Genomic DNA, 20,430 nt, shown 5'->3' with positions numbered 1-20,430 from the left:
CGTACTCGTGTTCCGGTGGCAGCAAGCGAGCGAGGTGGGGGGGGAGGGTGGAGCTTCAGCTGTAGAAGCAGGTCAAAGCTGCAGCAGACATCAGGGAAGGCACTTCCTCTGGGGAGAGAGAGATCGAAAGCAGGGAGAGACAGAAAGAAAGATTTTTCTGATGATACATGTCCAAAGAAAATTTCCAGGTTTATTTCCTTTCATTTATCTTTCATGGGATGTTTCAACCTGCAGCATTTTTAAAGTCACGCCACTGCTAATCTATTCAGCAGTGGGAATGAAGAATATGTAAAAATGTCAGAAATGCAGGGGTTTCAGCTAAAACAAATAAAACCTTCACCCTCCCTGTGCTCTAAACACACATGGTGCGCATACACACACACACACACACACACGCACATACCAAAATGTACAAAAGCAGCCATTCACTAATGTCTACCACTACTGGTTAATGCAGAAGAATCAGATTAAATCCTATATCACTTACATTCACATACAGCAAAACCAGCCACTGCAAAAATGTTTAGAGGTGAGAGAAAGAAAGAGAGTGAAAGCAAGGAGGAAGTTGAAGCAGGGCATAAGGGAGATGAAGTTAGTCATTTCCCTTCTTGCAAGGCGGTGTGAGAGTGAGAACCAATAAGAGCTAGCAGAGTTGCAGCAACATTCTGGGCTGAGTGCCAGGTGAGTGCAGGGGGTGGAGCAAAGAGGAGGCTGACCTGCCTGGTGCTGGGCAAGGAGAGAGAGAGAGAGAGAAAGGCTGAACCAAACACGCTGCTCACTATATCTGTGACTGCCTGATTTCTCACAAACAGACGTCTTTCAAACAAAGAACCTTTCATGAGCCTAGATAATGTTATTCAATGTCCAAATAAGAAGTGCCATCATCATCATAGCCACACTGTGATGAGCCAACATAGATGTGAACTTCCTGCTGTGACAAAATCAGGTTTATTATTTCATGTTCATTTATCACATACAAAAAAAGACTAGTTTTTTTTTTTTTTTTTTTTTACAATTGCGCAATACTGCCAGTGGTTTTTATTTCTACTGAACCCATGGTACAAAGCTTGCTAGGGGAATGTGAATGACTGGGTTCCCCGGGGGCCCATTCTGCTCTTATCGCACAGGCAGGGTAACTCACCACACCCTATGTAGAGAAATCGCTGTACCCAGAACAGCTTGTGCACCTTCAGCAATGCTACGAACCACTGCTAACTTTACAGCACTGCAATACTGCAACGCACTATATCAGAGCCCTGCAGCAGTGCAGCCCAGGTCATGATGACCCAGCAACATGGATCTATGTTGGAGAGAAATAGAGAGAGGAGGAGGAACCTGCTTGGTTTCACCTTGGATGACCTCTACAATAGAAATTTTAGCAAATGACCTTTGGAATGCTAGCATAATCATAACAGAACTGCTACAACTGCCCTACCCTCACCATACACACCTTTAGGCACATGCATAAACACGCAAATGATCTTCCATGTCAAGGACTTTAGGCAGTAGACTAAAATAAATTATATATCACCTCCCTGTTTAATATTTTCAAATGACAGCTCATGGCATTTTATTTTTTTTAATCAAAGAAGTAATGTCTCTTTGCCTCTCATGACAGAACATTTTTAATTAGGAGAAACTGAAATGAATATCTTGTTTGGGTGTGAAACAGGATCAGCATACGCCATGCCGTTTTTATGTTTACATAACTTAGGGCATGTTTCTATCTCCATAAAGTTACTCGTTCATCTTTTTATGTCAAGTCAGCCATGTTGAATCTTTGTGTAGTTCCCTATAAATATCATATAATGTTGATGTTACAGCTATTTATTGCTACAGAAACTACACAAATATACTTTGTAATAATGTAAATTCAGGTGACTTGACGACCATCTTAGCCATAGCTGGACACAAACTAATGAGATAAAACACAGACACCTATGTTTATATATACATACATTTTTTTTATGGAAGTCACCAGGGACTATCTTCAATAAAATGAGAGAATGTGATGACCTGAAGCATGAAAAGCTGACGCCCCCTGCATTCTGTCTGGCTGCCTAATCTGTTTCTATGGTTTCTATTAGAGTCAGACAAGCACACATCTGTGAGAGAGACGATGTAGTAAGGACTTAAGACAGGGCCAGTGATAATGAGGGCTCATTATGATCCATCATGTCTGGACATGAGCATCCTTCCCCTATTGATTTTATCTCTAAGGTCTTTCTTGCCTGTATGCCACTCCCTCTGTCAAATTCCATTTTAATTCTCAGTGCTCTTTGTGTCAGAGGTATCCATTTAAAAACAGATGACTTTTTAATATGATCTATTTCTCTCCTCTAGCTACAAAATCTCTAGTGTTTTAAACGATGGAGCTTTGATGTCTTTGGTCTTCCTGTCCCCCCACCCAAAACTCCTTTGCCTTTGTGCCCTTAATGTGACTGTCTGGCCTGCATTCTCTTTCAGCATCCTCACCGGCACTCCGTCGGACTCCAAGGTCTTGTAAGCTGGTGCAAGGTCAGCCGTACCGGAGGAAGGGAAGATGGCGAGAGAGAGCGCGAGAAACACTTCCTATCACCCTTTAGGACGCATGGTAGAAACATTACATGGCTGCAAGAAGAGGAAGTGCGCCTTCAGTATCAGCACATCAGCTCATAGTCATGTGACACCAGCATATGCTACAACGGCAAACAAACAGTTTCTAACATGTAACGCAAGACTGCCCATCTTTTACTTGCTCTTAAATGAGTTGCAAAACAAATATTTTCTCTCCAAATTAAATTCACTATTGAAATCCACCCTTTTGCCTTCACCAAAAGAGCAAACTAGGAATAAAAACCTGCCAACGGCTGACACAGTGGACTGTGATAGATGGTGCTCAGACATTACGATTACAAAGTTTTCTTGAACATAGAGAGCTGTTTTGTTATAAAGCCATGTTTCATCTGAAAAGCTACTGTAGAGCAATCAAAGTAACATGTTAATCTGGGCTGGTCCCGATGCTGTCATTGTGACTAACTGCTAAGAGGGTGTGGTTCACAGTTATGATAAGACTTCCTGAAAAATGACAGGGTGGCGTATTATTAGTCTAGTTTAGCAAAGCTTAACACCACAAGTCATGCATTGCTGGAGGCTGTATAAGAAAATAGCAAACGAGGGTTAACTAATGCTCTATGAGAGTAACTTAAGTAAAATACAGATATGCTACTTGTTATAATGCAACATCTGCTACATGACAACCTAATAAATCATAGCTTCTAGCCTGAGTCTCTATTTTCAGTTTTGACTGCAGGGAAAGAACCGTTCTTTCTCTTGGGTTTGCTGCTGTTCAGTAAAAGGAGTGGTTTCAGAATACTGACAGAGGTAGAGTGGCAGTTGTGGGTGACAGTGTGCTGAGACAGGTCATAATGGTGGAGGGTGCTGGAAGAAATGCAACACCCCAGACCCTGCTGCTGCTCGATGTGCTCAGAATATAGCGTGGCAATAAATCCCTCACTGACCTTTACATACACACTAGTGCATGTGTGTCTAGAGTATACACACACAAGCTGTGTCTTGATTTTTGTCATACTGACACACACATAGATACCGAGGGCTATTACTGTATCCACCATCGTCCATCTATACCACATAACTCTCCAAGTAAACTGCGTTTCCTTTGGTGATGAGACTTTTCCTGCTGGTTGAGAGATTGCACCCGGTAAGGCCTGCATAAAATGAACGTAATGGCTAGGGCAAGAGTGCATTGCACTAAAAAGAAATGATAAATAAATACTTTATTTAAGATTGTATTTTTGAGGCTGGTTTCTTATGAGTAGTGGTCAGCTGACATTGACAGCCACACTACACAGGGCCCTGCTGTAACAAAATCCTGCTAATTCCAGTCATCCTCACCCTATCATCATTGTAATTTGCATTGCTCTCACCTTTCTTGTCATTATCATCATGTCATTGTCTCTTCCCATCTCATCGCCCCTCTTACTTTTACTTAATTTGTTGTTAAAGATTAAATAACATGGTTCTCTATGTTAGTTTTAGGCAAGGAACACACAATAAACAATGCCTGTTTATTCCTCTGAGAGCAAACCTGGGGGACAAAGAGCTCTCTTGTTTAGTATACATGGACAGAGCTATGCACGCACACACACACACAAAAACAAAAGACACAAATGCAAACCTATACAAACCTCTGTGTGTCCTGACACTGAGTATTCTTAAGCTGTGGTGAATATCTGATTGTATGCAACACTGCACCTTTGTGTGCGCATGTGTGTAAGGATGTGGTGAAGTCAACGGACAGTAAGGATAATGGCTGGCCTTGTGGTTTAATGAGTGGCTCATTGGCTCACATTTATGATGTCTGTGTTAGCATGCTGAGACATAGGCTAATTTCTATATATACTGATTGGTGATACATGTAAGAGAGATCCGAATAAATGAGTGGAGAAACATAAAAAAATGTACAGTTTATGAATAATAGCAAGTTGTGAATTGTATGCTAAGACAATCTAAGATGAGGGAATAGACTGTACTTTTGAGGAATAGCATTCATACCTTCAGTTGAGTTTAGAAAAGTGGCAAATCTATGCCATATTGTATTGACGCTGTCCACGCAGATCACTGTGGACCAACACCTTACTAAAGAAGTGGTTTGTGTTATTTCGTCTGCTTTTATCTGCTTCTAATATCCCAAGGTAAACAGACCTAGTGCAGTTACAGTGACAGAACCAGGGGCTAGATAGAAAAGTACCTAGAAAGAGACTGTGAGTGAAAAAATGAGACTACTGGGGCAGGGATGTCTTACTGAATATTATACTGCTTGTCTCCTATTTGAGAGATGGACACGTTTAAGACATCAGGGGTCAGAATCAGAAGCCGATGTCAAATGGGGTGAAAAAATGAACTTGTGTTGACATAGATACCTCTGAACAGAACAGCAAAAAAGAAGAAAGGAAATGAAACTCTTATGATATACTCCACAAACAGCAGCTTCTCCCTGCTTATTAGCACTACTGTGTAGTTCAGATACAGGAGAACACTTTACATTATTACTGGTTGCGTGATCTGAATAGAAGCAGGTATGTTTAAAGGCAGGTTAAAGACTTAATGAGTTACTGGTGTAATAAGGAACTGCATCCCCCACACTTGCTGAAATGTGGTCATAACAGAGTAGGAACATACAGAGAAGCTGCTGAGTAATAAAGGCTTAACCTGTCAGTGCCGATTCAGTCATGCACATAATCCTGTCTGTAGGGCAGATCATAGATCATAGACAACATGCATTAATGCAGAGCAATTTGTACCTGAATCAACAGGCATATACAACCATACACAGAGTTCCTGTGATCTTTCACATTATTAGCTACTTTACACTGACAGCAACAGTACGTTCCGCGGGTTTCTGCTAGATAGGAAGTGACAGTCTACCTGCAGCAAGGCCGCCATGGCCATTGTACAAAGTCCCAACAATGCAATCTGCCACACATTTGTCTGTGTTGTACATGCTCGCATTTGTGCACATACTGCATGTGTGTGTGCTACTGTCTGAGCCACCCCGAATCCCTGTTAAGTCACAACAACAACATTCCTCATGATCACCCCAACCACGGACACACCACGAAGAGGAAACCCAGAGCGGCGAGGGGGGGAGGAGGTGGAGAGGGACAAAAACAAGAGAAGAGGGAATGAAGGCTAGAGTTTAAAGCTCTAGACCCATGATCCAGAATAATGCCTTGCTGTTATTTAGACAGTTTTTAAACTCTACGAAAGACTGAATGGCTGCCAAAAGCTACGAGTATGGCCCAGACGGACAACCGTAACTCCTGAGAGAAATAATAACATTACAGGGCAATCTTACACAATCTCACAAAGTCTTTATGAAGTAAGAAACTACTTACTTTCACTCCAGTATAAACATCGAGAAATAAAACCCCTCCATTTACTGGGTCTCCTTCTCCCTGTTTCTCTCTCGTTCTTGCCCCTCTTTCCTTGTCTTCAACTTCTTCCTCTCTCTCTCAGTTACTCCCCCTATGTCAGACGCATGCAACCACTTACTTAGTCAGACACACACACACACACAAATGCACACACTCAGACAGAGTCAACCTCTCACACACTCTCTCCTCGCGCGACCCAGAATACTTGGCAAGCTTCTACTGTACTGAAATACTGTGCTCACCATATAAGGTAGGAGCAGCTTCACATGTCACACATAATTTACATGCAGCAGGGCGGGAGTCTGCCTTAAGCAGCACACACACGTAGGAACACACATATACACATGCAAAACCATGCTTCCCCCTTTAGGCTGATGCATCATGGGAGGGAAGAGGTAAAAGAAAATCAAATTTTATCGTTCTCCTGGTTAACCAAGCCCTGCAGGATAGCTCCTAACATGTTCAATGTTGAGTCAGATGGAGGGAATGAAAGCTGAGTGGGCGATCTATTGATCCTCTCCACTGCTTCCTGGAACAACCGCGGCCCTCCAAACACATACACAAGCACACACGCCAACAAATTTTATTGCTAACTAGCGCTACCCTCAGGAAGTAGCTATTGTGTGACTGTCTGCTTTGAGCCAAGAATCTGTCTGTGTGTTTCTGTGTGTGTACGTGCATGTGTGCCTATATCTACAAAACAAGCTGTAACAAATAGATGTTAACCCTGTGGCCCACATATTGAACACACACACACACACACACACACACCCCAACACACACACACACAGCTGACACTAAGGCAAACAATCCCCATATCTCTCTACCTATGCTCCACTGTACCGGCACTTACTTTGGAAAGTAAAGACTGCAGCACACACAGGAGGAAAGATCTAGATAAACCACTGAAACAAGTAGAGGGTTATGAACAGGGCTCTTACCTCTCACATTGCTCTCCAGTTTGTGTGTGTGTGCTTCCGCGTGTCGACTGACTCTGTGTGTCTATGCGTGTGTTCAGACAGGCCACGACAGTAGACCCCCAGGCACCGGCTGGACCATTCTCAGGCAGGCAGGCAGAGCACAGCAAGGCAGAGCGAATGGCAGAAGAGAGGCAAGCGAGTGAGCGAGTGAATCAGCAGCGAATGAGTAGGGGAGCTGTGCAGAGCAGAGCACCAGAGAGAGAGAGAGAGAGAGAGAGAGAGGAGGAGTGTTTGTCTGTGTGAGTGTGTGCGTTGCAGCGTTGGCTATGTGCGCTACTGTCTCCCCTCCCCTGGCTCTTGAAGTGGCTGAGCTGAACTGTGCTGAGACGGGCTGGGCTGGGTCTTTACCGACTCCCCAGACTCTGGATCGTCTGTCTGCTGCCTGAGGAAAGTGGCGCTCGCTGGGCGGCAGTAGCAACAGCTGTGGAAGAGGAGGAGGAGGACGACGAGTAGGAACAAGAGGAGGAGGAGGGAGTCTTGACTGCACTGGGCATACAGATCCTGCAGTCCCCACTCCCTCCCTCTCTTCCTCACTGAAGGAAAGCCACACCCCCCCAAAACAACACCAGGAAGTGCTGGCTCAGTTACAGAAACACTGCCCTTCCTTATCCAGTGAGACTGAGGAAGGAGAAAAGGAAGGGAGAAAGGAAAGACTGGGGAAACATAGTAAGATAAAGAAATTAGTAGCAGGATAAACATACAAACTAGGTAAGAACACACAGAGTACAGATGGGCATCAGAGGCAAAAGCTTTAAAATATGACCAGAAAGGAAAGAATGCAACAGAAACAAGTGACACAAGGGACTTGATGAGGTAAGGAATAATGAGGAGAAAAACAGCCTTTGGAAAGAATGGATCAAGGGGTGTGGAGGAATGATTTTTCAGGGAGTTTGCGACAGATTAGGTCTGGCTTCTGTTCAGATACTCTCTCTCTCTCTCTCTTTCTGCTTTTCTGCTGTGGCATGCAACCCTCAGACAGTGCAGCCTCATGCTCACAGCTCTTGCCCACACTATAAGAGCAAGGCATGCTGAGCTACACTCAATCCAACTGGACTCCCCTGGTAAGTGGTTGTACATTTGGAGTAACATACACCATGTTAACACACTGTGTTCATGACTACTCACACAGATGCAAGCCTTTGCAGTTTGGTTGCATGTCAGCAACATATTATAAAAAGCTAACCAATACAAGACAACTGCTGCTGCCAGTATTACTATTGATTCAAGGCTTCTGCTGCCACAACTCCAGTATCCAGAGGAAAGCCAGGGATGCTAAATAAGCCTCCAAGAATTTGATTTGGACCTGATGCTGCAATATCCGGTAGCCATGGAGATAGTGGCCTTGGCATCTGCAGGAATCTTTACAGATTTTAATCTGTGTGTTGGCGCCAAGTGTTTTGACTGAGTGATCCTATTGTGTATGACCCACTTTAAAGGAGAGAGTTAATTCATAACGCTGCATGTGTTTAGAATATTGAGAATAGCTTTGCAAAGTATTTTATTTAATAAAAAAAGCAAATTCCACACACTAAATCCATTTCATCTGGATTATTTGCATATACATGTAGTATAATAGTGACATATATATATATACACACACACAGACACACCAGTGCTCTCCTATGTAAATCTGTCATGCTTCAGCTGTCTTTCTGTTCCCCCTCTCTCTGCTGCACAGCTCTGTTTAATACAAAACTGGCGATAAGTCATCTCTAATTTACACAGCAGGCACTTAAACCCTGGGTGACAATCTGTGGTGGAGTCCCAGCTGCAGTGCTAACTCTTTAGCTAGTCAATATTCTGGTGCAATGCTTCTGTGCGCCCTGATTACAACGATCACACTGTACAGATCAGAAGAAAACAAAGATGTTATAGTAAATATTTTTCTGAGGTGATCAAACTTTGATAGACATTATTTAAAGTTCCCAACCATAATTCATCAGGGATGGAAGAATATCTATTTTGAACCAAGGAAACTCGTCCAGTATTTGTTTTTAATCAACAGTGCAATGTGTTTCATTGCCTATGAGTGGAAACAGCAGGTTGTTCCTACCTCCAAATGGAGTTTTCCTTGACCCATAATGAAACAACAGTGGTTGATGTTGTTCTGGCTCAACAGGAGACACTTTAGCAGCGTCTCCAAAGATGTGGACTCTGTGAAACTCTTGACACTGACGTGGAATTTCCCCTCTTCTACTGCAGCTGAGTGTACGTCAGTGCTTTGGCTCCTCTCTCTTTGTCTCTGCACTGCTAGTTTGTATTTTTTATTTTATCTTTTCATCACTTCCACTATGACTACATGTTAATTCCTCTATACTTCCCCTTGGAAAGAATCAAAACCACTCGACCATTTGTCATAATCCACAGGGCCATATTCCTCTCATCCAATTAGAGGCATGAGTGCAGAGCCAAGCTTTGTGGTTACCAGCAGATTTCCTCATTCAGTTTCCTTCTGCATATAATCTGATCAAATGTATAACAGGAGTCTATTTCCCTATTTTATTTCTTCTACTTCCTGTATATACTTATTTTACTTTATCAGCCTTATACTTGAACATCTTGCTCCACATGTCCCATATCTTACAGATAAGAGGAAGGTGTGGCTGGTGTCCTCTCTGGGAGATCAATGAGGCTGTAGAGTTGTTTAGGTATGGGCAAAGAGCAACAGGAATCAACATACATGGTTAAACTGTTCTCACACGTACCAATGCTAACTAACCGAAAACAGGAAGAGGTGTGTATATGTAGTGTAGTTTAGGGGGAATTCCACCTTTGTTACACATCAAGATCTAGTCATGGGGAGTACTAATCAGTCTGTCTTTTGTGACTTTAGAGTGACCTTTGTGAAGTCTAAGAAAGTAATCTCAGTAACGTCTCTATCAAGTTGCATTATGAGAGTTGAAGGACCCCTCAAGCTTGCACTCCAATATTCAGTACAGTCTAGCACACATGACCTGTCTGCCTCTCTCACCCTATCGACTTCTAACCCCTCACCTTGGTTCACCTTATTTTCACTTGCTCCACCCTGATGAATGCAACTTTCCACCTTTAAGCTTCCCTATCATCTCAGCGCTCTGCTATTTCCCAGCCCTCTGTAAATGACACTGGCTTGCTCATGTGAACTCTCACTCCACTGAGGAAATGTTCCAGAGCTTTTGTGTGCCAAACTCTGATGGCTCATCTATCACTAAGGCTGCAAATACGCATTACACTCCTATTACAGACCATCACAACAACAACTGCAACAGTACACAATCTCGCAGAAAGGCCCACAGCGGGGAGCTGCATTCAATGTTAGAGAGATTCACTATAGGTTATTTTGGAAGCTGCAGAAGAGAGAAGTGTGTGTGTGTGTGTTGACAAATACTCCTTTTTCAGAGTAAATTTGCAATCATTTTTAACTGCTGCATACTTTGTGGTTTTCTCTTAACTTATTTCCACTTTGACGCAGTGAGGGGAAGCAGGTGCAATTCAAGCTGTCAGGTTTGAAATACAGAAAGGGGAAATAGCACGCTGTCTTGTCCCCATCTGACACTGTGTGTGTGCGTGTGTGTTTGTGTATGTGGCATTCAAGCTTGAAGCTTATCTTGGAGATAAAATGAAACTGAATGGAAACACCCTTTGCAGAGACGTCTTTCACTCAAGCTTCCAGCAATTTTTCTGTCTCAATGTGGCCTACAGATATACTGCTGCACATACTATATATATATATTCTCCTTACATCTAAAACTTCTCGCACACCCTTCACTGCACAGAGAAAAACAAGACAATGCTGGATATATACTGGCTTTTCTCAGGCAAAGAAACTTTACCAAGTGTAAGAGAGAAGTAAGTGAGTAATAAAGAAACTAAGTATTTTAAGACACAAATAAAAACAACAAAACAAAGAAGACACACAGATTAATAGAACAAATCACTGGACTATGGAGTCATCGTTGGTTATCTACAGACATTAATCCTACAGATACAGACAGAAAGCTTACCTGTGTGTCTGTCTCTTGCTGACGTGCCACTAAGACAGATGAAACCACTTCGACACAGGTCACGCTAATGAAATGCATTGTGGGACTAACCCAACATCTTCATTTCTCTCTTCCTCTGCTTCTCTCACTCTACTCTCTCACTTTCATAATAGCACCTTCTGCTAGGCAACTGCCATACCACAAATGTGGTCAGGTTTACTGCGAACCATCACTGCGCAACATCAAGTCTCCATGACAACCAGTCCTTATCTCATTTGCATCTTCTGCTTGTATTATCTACTGATGCCAAATATGGTCAATGGTGTGTCGCGAGATTGTCCCCCGCCGCTCTCTGCATCCCCTTTTTATAACTTCCGCTGTCCCTCCTTTTTCAAACTGTGTACAAGCTTTGTGTTTAATGCATACATGTATACAGGCATGTACGCATTCTTGCAGTTTCTGAGTGCATGAAAAGAAGAAGTGCTCGAAAGATAAGGGGTGAAACAGCTTGGTAAATCAGGAAGTGCAGTGTTGTAAAGGCTGCGGTTGAGACTTAAAAAGCAAAGGGACTTGCAGTATGTTATCACAATCTCCCCACAGCAGGTACATCGTCACAAGATTTCACTTACCCCCTTCAGTTCTTCCTTACTGAAGTTGATGCTGGCATTTGGCCTCCTCTTCTTCCTCCCCTAAGGACTGTGACTATCAAACTTTCACTGGAATGTTGATCCAGGTCCCTGGAGCCCCCCCACACGGCAACACTCAGCAGCACTCAGCACCTGTCTCCGAATGCAAGCACACAGAAAGAGACACGGTCAATCACGCTGGACAGCACAGCAAAGGAGAAAGAACAGAGGAGAGTGGGAGGCTGACAATAAGCATTTTATCAGCACAAAAACAGAAACTAAGCAAGTTGAGCATTATGTGCAACACATAATGGCTAAAGCAATTCATTTGTTGAATGTAATATATTTTTGAACATATATATTAAAACAATTCTAAAATTTGGGCATATTTACCATAAACAAATATGGTCAAGACACACTGCATACTCAGTGTTATTGTATTTATCCAAATATGTGACCACATATTTCAAAAGTTCTGTCTGTTGCTTCATGTTGCAAACATAATGCTGCTTTTGCACTACTTCCTTGAAGCTACTGACATGCTCCATGAGAAATATGACAATTGTTTTACCATGAGCATAAAACAATAACAAAAACAAGTTTAAAAGGTGCATCTTCTCTGTTTAGCAACACACCCGACTTAAATTTGAAGTTAAATATCTATACACATTAGCCTATACAGTTATAGTAATCTGTCACCAAGACAAAGATGGAGGAATAATTCATTGATGCTTCATTTGCTGAAGGTTTATCAGATCCCTTTTTGTCTACTACCATAAACTGATCTCTTTTTGAACAGTGGCTCCAAACTAGGGGTCTGGACCCCATATGGAGTTCCAATATACTGTAACTGTGAAGGGTAACAACTTGACTAAAAGGATCTAAAGACACAATGGATACACATTCAGGCCGGCAAAAATCCATAAGAGAAATCAAGAAAGCATGAAAATGCCAAACATCAGAGAACCTTTAAAGTAAATCATATTTTTAGTTCAATTTCCTCAGTATGTTATCAAGAGATCCAACCTCACTTTCTTATCTTAAACTAGAAAGGTTGTGATCAGAGATCTCTCCATCTGACACTTCAGCTTACCCAGACAGTGCCTGGAGAAGCTCTGAGGTAGCATCAGGGACCAGCCAGGTCTCTCCCCCTACCCTCCACCCAAGGATGCAGGGCTGCTGGAACCTGGGGGATTGGAAGTCGATGAAACCAGGCCCAATTTAGCCTCCACAGCTCCACGAGCTGCCAGGAATCAGAGTGAGACTCCTTCCCTTTTTAGGGCTCCCTGGACACTGCAGTCTGCAAATGGCACTACTGCAATCCTATTTACACTAAAGAGCTGGACAGAGACATTCAGAGAGAGTGGGAGTGAAGGAGAGAGGTGAGAGTCAAAATTAGTTATACAAAAGTCCCATTTTAATTATCACCAAGGTCTAAAAGCTCATAACCTTGTACTGTGTTAACTAACAAATTACTCACACTGAAACCTGGACACTTTTACAACTAATCTTTAAACTACTTTCAGAAGATCTGAGTAATTAGGTGTGAAGAAGCTAATCAGAGCCTATACACTGTCCACTCAGCCAGGCCCTGTCATTGTGTCATGTAATCTGTATTAAGCCTGACTGCACAGAAACTAGATGCTGTGGGCCTGCAAGGGTATTTTTTCCTCCATCATGATTTCACACAAGTAAACATGTACCTACAAAAGTTATTTATTACTCTAACATGCAATACATTTGCTAAAAGAAAGCAGATTAAAACAGCAAAGTAAAATCTGCAACTCTGTGCACTGATGAAAGTGATAGACATGTCACTGTTCGTTGACCGTGGTAGCTCATGTATTTAAAATAAAAGGATTGGATGATGATTACTCACTAAGCCTTTACTCCCTCCCCATCCCTGTGTTTTCTATGACTATGTATTAATAAAGGCAGTTATCACATAAGTCAAGGTATAGTATGCACAATAGGATTATCTATGGTGGAGTACTTACTGTAAGAATCAGTTTCACCTCCCACCTCTTTCAGGGAGCACAAAAATACAGGGCTGCTGTTTTACTGCAAGTGTGTGGAATAACCTTGGCAAAGGCCAATTCAAACTGACATAATCCCATTAGTCTGTTCAAGGTCCCTGTCCGACCACCCTGCATAATGAAGAGATAAAGGCTACCAGTGCAATATCCATTAGTAGCTGTTTTTATAAAGACAATTATTCACGCTTCTTGTGTTACTGACAATTATTAATTCAATTAACCTCCCCTCATAGAAATCAAGGTGGTTGTTGAGACTTGTATATCAAGCCTCTACTTTATGTAAAACAAGCCCTGTCACCAACATGTATAGTGCAGGTCAAAATAGTGTGCAGGTCCTCTGAAATCCTTCAAGCATCTAACATCATGTATGTGAACAGTGACCTTAGGAACTGTGGTCCTGCAATCAGATAAAGAACACCACACACTATGAAGCAACAGGTGAAATAAACAGCACATTAAATTACAGTCTCTCTGATGGCATTTAAGCTGTGCCTGTGTTGCCAGTGGATTCAGATAACTGTCAGTCTGTCAATTGTACAAGACTGACTTAATAATCAACACCAAATCAGGAATCTGAGTGGGTTGTTTTAAACCACGTTTAGCTCTGAATCAATCATCCAGCTGGTCTGATAAATATTGATTATTTTAATAGTTAACATTTATGATGGATATCTTTTAAGAAAAAGAGCAGGATAGTTAGTTAGTTAGGATAGATAGTCAATTCACTTCACCTAATGCCAAAGTGAAATAGTTCTTTTTTTGTATAAAAAAACAAGGCTGGGTGAAATGTGATGAAAGACAAATACTAAATACACAGTATTGATTACGGGTCAGACAAATGATGGTTCGAAGTTAATTGAAGATGTGTCCTATATCATTCATCTGGTTCATACTAGTCATTAAGAGCGCTCTTCCTAAAGCATTTCCAATGTAAATCAATCAGTCAATCAACATTTATTTATATAACACTTAAACACAACTAAATGTGGACCAAATAAAAATACAATCTAAATACAATACAAATAAATCAGAAGATAAAAAGTAAACCACATGAAAAAAACACAAAATGTAAGTGAAAAATGTCAGGACTCCATTGGGCCCAAAAACCAATAGAAACAGATAAGTCGAGGAGACAAAATTCAAAATCCTCTATCAGTGCAAAATTGTCAACATATACTTGGACACAAACAAAACCCCAGACAGTATCCAGTTTCATAAACCATTTCAATAATTAATTATTACATTGACCAGGTAGTAACAATGCTTGATTGGACTGAGGGTAAGTACAGAAAAAGAGTTCAGTGGAAAACATTTTCTATACAATAAAAGACTCTCCACTTAGTAACCTAGCAACTGGTGAACTCAACATGGCACCTTTTCTAATTCTAAAACTAGCTAAGCTGAGAGCCAGACATAATTATATCTCTCCTCAGCCAATCACATTAGGGCCTGAGTCATAAATAACAGACTGCTCCCCTACAGAGCACCAGTCTGTGCCGAAAAGTCAACAAACAATTTTTCCAGAAGTGGTTCTTGCTCAGTACTGGATTCATCTTGCTCAGAGGAAGACAAAAACAGAGGCACGGACACAGAGGCCTATAGGCTTACAAGGAGAAAGAGAAAGCCAGATAGAGTAGACAGGAAAAGGAAAACAAATGCAGCCTGTGATTACTGAGTCATAATGAAGGCTGTTGGATGAGCCTGTGGATATGAGCTATGTCATTAAAGAGAGTGCTGAGTGGCTGCAAAACCTACAGGTTTCATTTTGAAACACTGACATGCTGAAAGATAAGGACACAGTGTTAGACAGTCTTTTTGTCTATTACAACAAATATTAAACCAACAATCTCAGTCGCAGAAACTCTGTGTTACCCTGTGTGTGTTTTTGCCAGACAGCTCTGTAAACAATTTAAGTCTCTGGGGCCTTGTATTTTGATTTTACGAACAATACTGAATTTTAATTCAAGATATTTTCACCAGGGTGATTTTATATGTCACTGAGATAGGGCAACAAGTTATGGCCCCAATTATGATGAGATCTGATCACATGGCTGGAAGAGGACAGTGGTGCACTTGTTGCCTCTGGGTGATGAGAGATGGAATTGGGACTGGGTCTGCAAAATAAGACTAATGTTACAAAGTAATAGAACACTTGTTTTGCTTGAGGGATGTGAGAATTTATCTAACCTCTCAATGTCATACTACCATTGTCACTGCGACAAGTCACAGTGACAAAATGGCTGCATGGTTACACAATGACAAAGCAATTTCTGAATGATCAGTGAATGTGTCTTTTTTTTAAATTAGCTGTTAAGCCTTTTGAAACACCCATTTTTACTGTGTCTGCTCTTATCAACAGATATACCAACCGCATCAACATGTCATTTATTGTCACATATTGTCTTAGATATGTAAACATGCCTGACAGAAGACATCCATTGCATTTATCACAAAATAAAAGGAGATGTGCCTTATATTTCTCTTGCCTTCCTATTTTATTTGTTTTATTTAGCACCTCTCACATCAGCAGGTGATAATTACTTGACTTCAGTGTGAAGCATCCAGTGAGTCATAACCTTATCCCTGTTTGTGACATAGAAAGCTTACATACAGTAGGTGCACATCTTGTCTTAGATTACTACTAGCCTTTTACAGACTGTTTCAGCCAGATACATTGTGTTGCTATGGTGGCATTTACTTCTTGACTATAGTCTTTGTTACTCTGAGGAACATAACATTTTGGGAGAAAAACAATTAATGAATACTTTACATTTGTGAGACTTTATGTTGTGAAAAAGATCAGCTATAGACAGCATTTGCCTTTATAACCTTTGCTTCGACTGTGATTATAACAGATAATACACATTATGTTGTGTAATCTTGTTATACACAGGATCTTCTGACTAACAGTTGGTAAACCAAAAATTATATCCTGGGTAACATAATTATATTAGGTCTTAGAGATACCTTTAAAACAAGAATAAACTAATTTCTTCAATCTCTGCATGCAAATGTGAAGAACAAAAGTGTTCCCATAGAGGTGAGGAGATTGTATGTGATGCTACAAGCAGAACAGCCTGACCCCCTATCTCAGCTCCCAGAATGTTTTCTTCAAGCCTCCCTATTGGGATTCTGTTAGCCTACATTCCCTGCTTCAAGGTCGGCAGCAGTGTCAAATTAAATTACTTGTCCCATTTTGTGGCGTTGGCGCCGGGTCAATAGCAACTTGACTAAAATGATGAGTGCGGGATTCTGAAGGGAGCTGCATTTGTCCTGACCCTCTGGTGTCACATTTGCAAAACAAGTAGCAGCGATGAAGCGCTAAAATCAAAAGCAGTGTATTAAATTCTGCTTCTGTAGTCACTTGCAAAAAAAGAATTACCTCTGCTTTCAATTGCACCACTTCATACTGCTGTCCTTTGGGTTTGCTGCTGGACATTGTCATGTGCTAACACATGGAGAGAAGCTTCAGTAAATTAGGCCTAATTTTGTTAAATTTACACAGCAGCACATGCCACCTGCTGGGCATCTTTGATATGACATATGGTCAACATAAGTAAACATTACATTACATTTTTTTTATTGTTGTTACTGTGATTGAAAGGGGTGTTTTTAAGTGAGACCAAACACACTGATACCACAGTTACTTTAACATTACTTTAAACAGACATGTTTCACTCAGTATAGTCTTTATTTCCATATCACAATACTCTTCTGTCATACAGGCTGTCAGCATTTCATGTTAGCTATCTTTACAGCAGCATGTGCAGTTTATCTCTCACTTGCTGAGAGGGTTGTTATCAGCAGGCAAGCAGCTTACAGACCACTCTGTGGAATGGGAGGAACTTAAAGTATGTCATGTATCAAAAACAGGCAAACTGACAACTTGATCTGTGTTTCACAGTGGCCTATTTGCAATGTCACTAAGCAAAGTTATAAACCAAATCAATAAAGAGTTCATAGTGACAAACACATCACCAAATATTAAACAGAAATGTTTAATTTAACCTAATACAGTAATGTGCAATTTGCTCAGTCAGATCCACTGAAAGTGACAGATCAACACAGAGCTCACCCTCTGCAATGGCAATAAAATGATTTCTTAACACACACATTAAGGTTGCAGCTGTTGCATGCCCTGTGTCAAAACAGCTCACATGGTGCTGTCCTTATTGTCAAAATCAGAGAGGATGACACTTGAGTAAAGCAATGGACAACATTTCTCATCTAATTTTGTAATTATAGACGGGTGCCAACTTAAAGGAAAAATCTGAATAAACAAGCAGTTTGGTCTCTTCCAGGATAATATAGTCCCCATCTATAGGACGCTGAATGGTTTGATGAGCATGAAAATTATGAACTTGAGGACTTGGAGAATCAATGGCAAGGAGCATTATATAATCTACTATTATTAGCACTGTGTATTGATAATTAAATCAATAAAAGTAGAAGCCAAGAAATATACTCATTCGAATATAAAGTACATGTGTGATAGGTAATTCTGAGTTTTTGTATCTCCTCTCTAAGGTAGATTCTTGGTTTAATATTGTGATAGCATATTAACAGTGAGTAGCCTAATAGCCCTTTTGTTTAAAAAAATAAATAAAATATTTACAACAAATGTTGGTGTCTTTTCATCAGAGTTCCGTGGACTCACCTATCTATTGCCATATTTTGTCCTGCTCTTGCTCAGAGAGAGTCCACGTGACTGTTAGATATTCAGTCTTCCAGTCAGCTGTTGGTCAATCATCGGATTTTGCAGCTGGTCATTAGTAAGTGAGGGGTGGACTGAAAAAGCAATAATTAAAATTAGCATGTTCAAACTAAACATATCGGACAATAAATATAGCTAGCTTATAACTGACTGAATGGGGGTTGTGTTTATTTTATGAAAAAGGTATTTTCTCTTGATGTGGTGGTTACCTGAGATAGCGTTGCCCTACTTGGTACTTTAACCAAAATAAGCAGCTTGTCCATGGTACTTTACTGTCAAAACAATCCAACCAGTTCTCTTAATACTTTTGTCGAAATGTTGCTGTCCTAAATCCAAGTGTGCGATTTTCACAGACCTGTGGAATTCACCAGTTAATAGTCGCTTTGCTCTCGCGAGATTTCGGCGTTGCGCATTGAAGTACAGCGGTCCGCCATCATTGTATACAAGCTAACATATTATTAGCAAAAATCATTGGTAAGAGCGAGTGACAACAGCACAACAGACCGACCAAGTTCCCAGAGGGGAGGTCGCTGAATTTCTTTGCCGATTTCCTGGCGCAGAAAGCAAACTAGCAGCTGCCTTACATGAAGTCTTTAAGTCAACTTATAAACGAAAGTCATTTTAACTAATCATGTCCAACATTAAAGGCGGCAGCAAGAAGGACAAGATGAGGATAAGGGCCTTTCCTGTAAGTATTTACCTGCTTTGTAAGCACTGAGACGCTAACTACGAGAAGCGAGTCCCGGGGATGACATATCTTTATGCTAGCAATTATCTGCTAGCTAGCTGATCGAAAAAGAAAACATGCAGTTGTCAAATGGACAGTTGTTAGGGGGACAAATAACCCGGAGCTCGTTAACTATGGTAAAGCTCAGTTTTATAAGGATTGCATAGTTTGTTTTGGTTTGAAAATGTCATTGTCGTTTGACATGAGCTCATGTTAGCATTTGTAAGGAAATTTCTTCAGTAAGAGACTAGCGATACTAGCTAAGTAGCAGGCCTGAATGTCAGCAGACTTTGGCTAAGTTGCAGTCAGATAACAAGAATCAGTACGCTTGGTAACATTAAGGGCCTTCGAGTTCTGGTATTTCATACAGCGCGCATTTGGCTTAGACTGTTATCAATAGCGATTTAATTATTATGCAAGTTATCATTAGCTTAAGGGCCAGCGCAACTTTAGCCTTAGGCGAGACAACAATAAACATGTCAAAGCTAACGTGATTAGTTTATGTTGTTGACGTTGTCAGCCCAGTTGCCTACTAGTACAGCTGTTACACAGTGATTTCACTAACATTCCCTGATCACCGCCCTGAATTGCATATAAACACACTCAATCTCTATTATAAATAGAGTTGTCAGGTTGTGGAATATGGGGTCTATCAAAGACTTGCAACACCCACTCAACCTAACCTAGTATAAGTGTATGAAACACAAATGCTTATTCTTACATTTAATATTCAGGATTATGAGTGAGTGTCAGGCAGAGTGAGGCAGTGAACATCAGCCAATTTAGATTACAACGGAAGCCCCTACCAGGTATGCTAAGTCACTATAGTATGTTATTAAAATTTAGAGTTGAATAATAATGAATCTTATTATCTTTGTATTTTTCATAGCTGTTGAGACATACTTATCCTGAGATCTGAAAAACTGACCAATAATTTGATTTCGACAGGATGCAGTTAGGTAAGCTGTCCAGATAGTTACTTTCTACTAGGGATGTACCAGTATAATATTTTCTGTCCTGATACAGATTCGAAACCTCCTCAACTTCTGCTGGTATTGATTACTGATCTGATACCACTGCTTTCTTACTTATGAATTTCAATTTTTATACTTATTGCTTGGGGTATACAGATTGGATTTGATTTATTCTTTCAAGCATGTAAAGACAGTTGATATGTCAACACACATAATTTTACACATATCCAACAAATGCTAATCCAATATCAATTTGCTTATACCTAGTACATGCTTGAATGGAGTAGGAAGAAGTCAGACTTATCCAGTCCTACCCCATGACATCATCAATGGGCAATTTGACAGAAATCTCAGTAAATCATGCTAGAAATAAAAGGTTCCGTCTCAAAATAAAATTGAAGATGGTGGAAGGTTAACTATAGTTATATGTTTTTAATTTTGTGTCATTAAGTTGAACTTATCAAAAGTGACATAT

At 40.8% G+C, this 20,430-nt stretch overlaps 1 protein-coding gene and 2 long non-coding RNA genes across 4 annotated transcripts in view; 2 read left to right on the top strand and 1 right to left on the bottom strand.

The window, feature by feature from the left end:
- Positions 1-6: 6 nt before the first annotated feature.
- Positions 7-19,025, bottom strand: LOC109957682 (uncharacterized). 2 transcript variants are annotated; one of them, XR_002274579.1, is made up of 6 exons: positions 18,955-19,025; positions 18,464-18,609; positions 18,198-18,328; positions 12,598-12,844; positions 11,508-11,657; positions 7-108 (listed from the first exon to the last, which is right to left on the bottom strand). It is a non-coding gene; the product is annotated as an uncharacterized LOC109957682 (long non-coding RNA). The 2 variants fall into 2 exon arrangements; XR_002274578.1 differs by lacking the exons at positions 11,508-11,657; positions 12,598-12,844; positions 18,198-18,328; positions 18,464-18,609; positions 18,955-19,025 and adding exons at positions 6,878-7,569; positions 10,900-11,106.
- LOC109957680 (cullin-3-like) overlaps positions 18,711-20,430 on the top strand; it is a 7,783-nt gene continuing 6,063 nt past the window's right edge. Inside the window, exon 1 of the mRNA XM_020595773.1 lies at positions 18,711-18,942. Within this exon, the coding sequence (XP_020451429.1) occupies positions 18,886-18,942 (57 nt within the window). The 5' untranslated portion in view covers positions 18,711-18,885. The remainder of the gene's footprint in view (positions 18,943-20,430) is intronic.
- Positions 18,972-19,956, top strand: LOC109957681 (uncharacterized). Its single transcript, XR_002274577.1, has 3 exons — positions 18,972-19,118; positions 19,716-19,790; positions 19,871-19,956. It is a non-coding gene; the product is annotated as an uncharacterized LOC109957681 (long non-coding RNA).

This window comes from Monopterus albus, unplaced genomic scaffold, assembly GCF_001952655.1.
Source record: "Monopterus albus unplaced genomic scaffold, M_albus_1.0 scaffold28.1, whole genome shotgun sequence".
Lineage (NCBI taxonomy): Eukaryota > Metazoa > Chordata > Actinopteri > Synbranchiformes > Synbranchidae > Monopterus > Monopterus albus.
The sequence above is the reverse complement of the archived record's forward strand: the minus strand, read 5'-3'. Positions and strand labels throughout refer to the sequence as shown.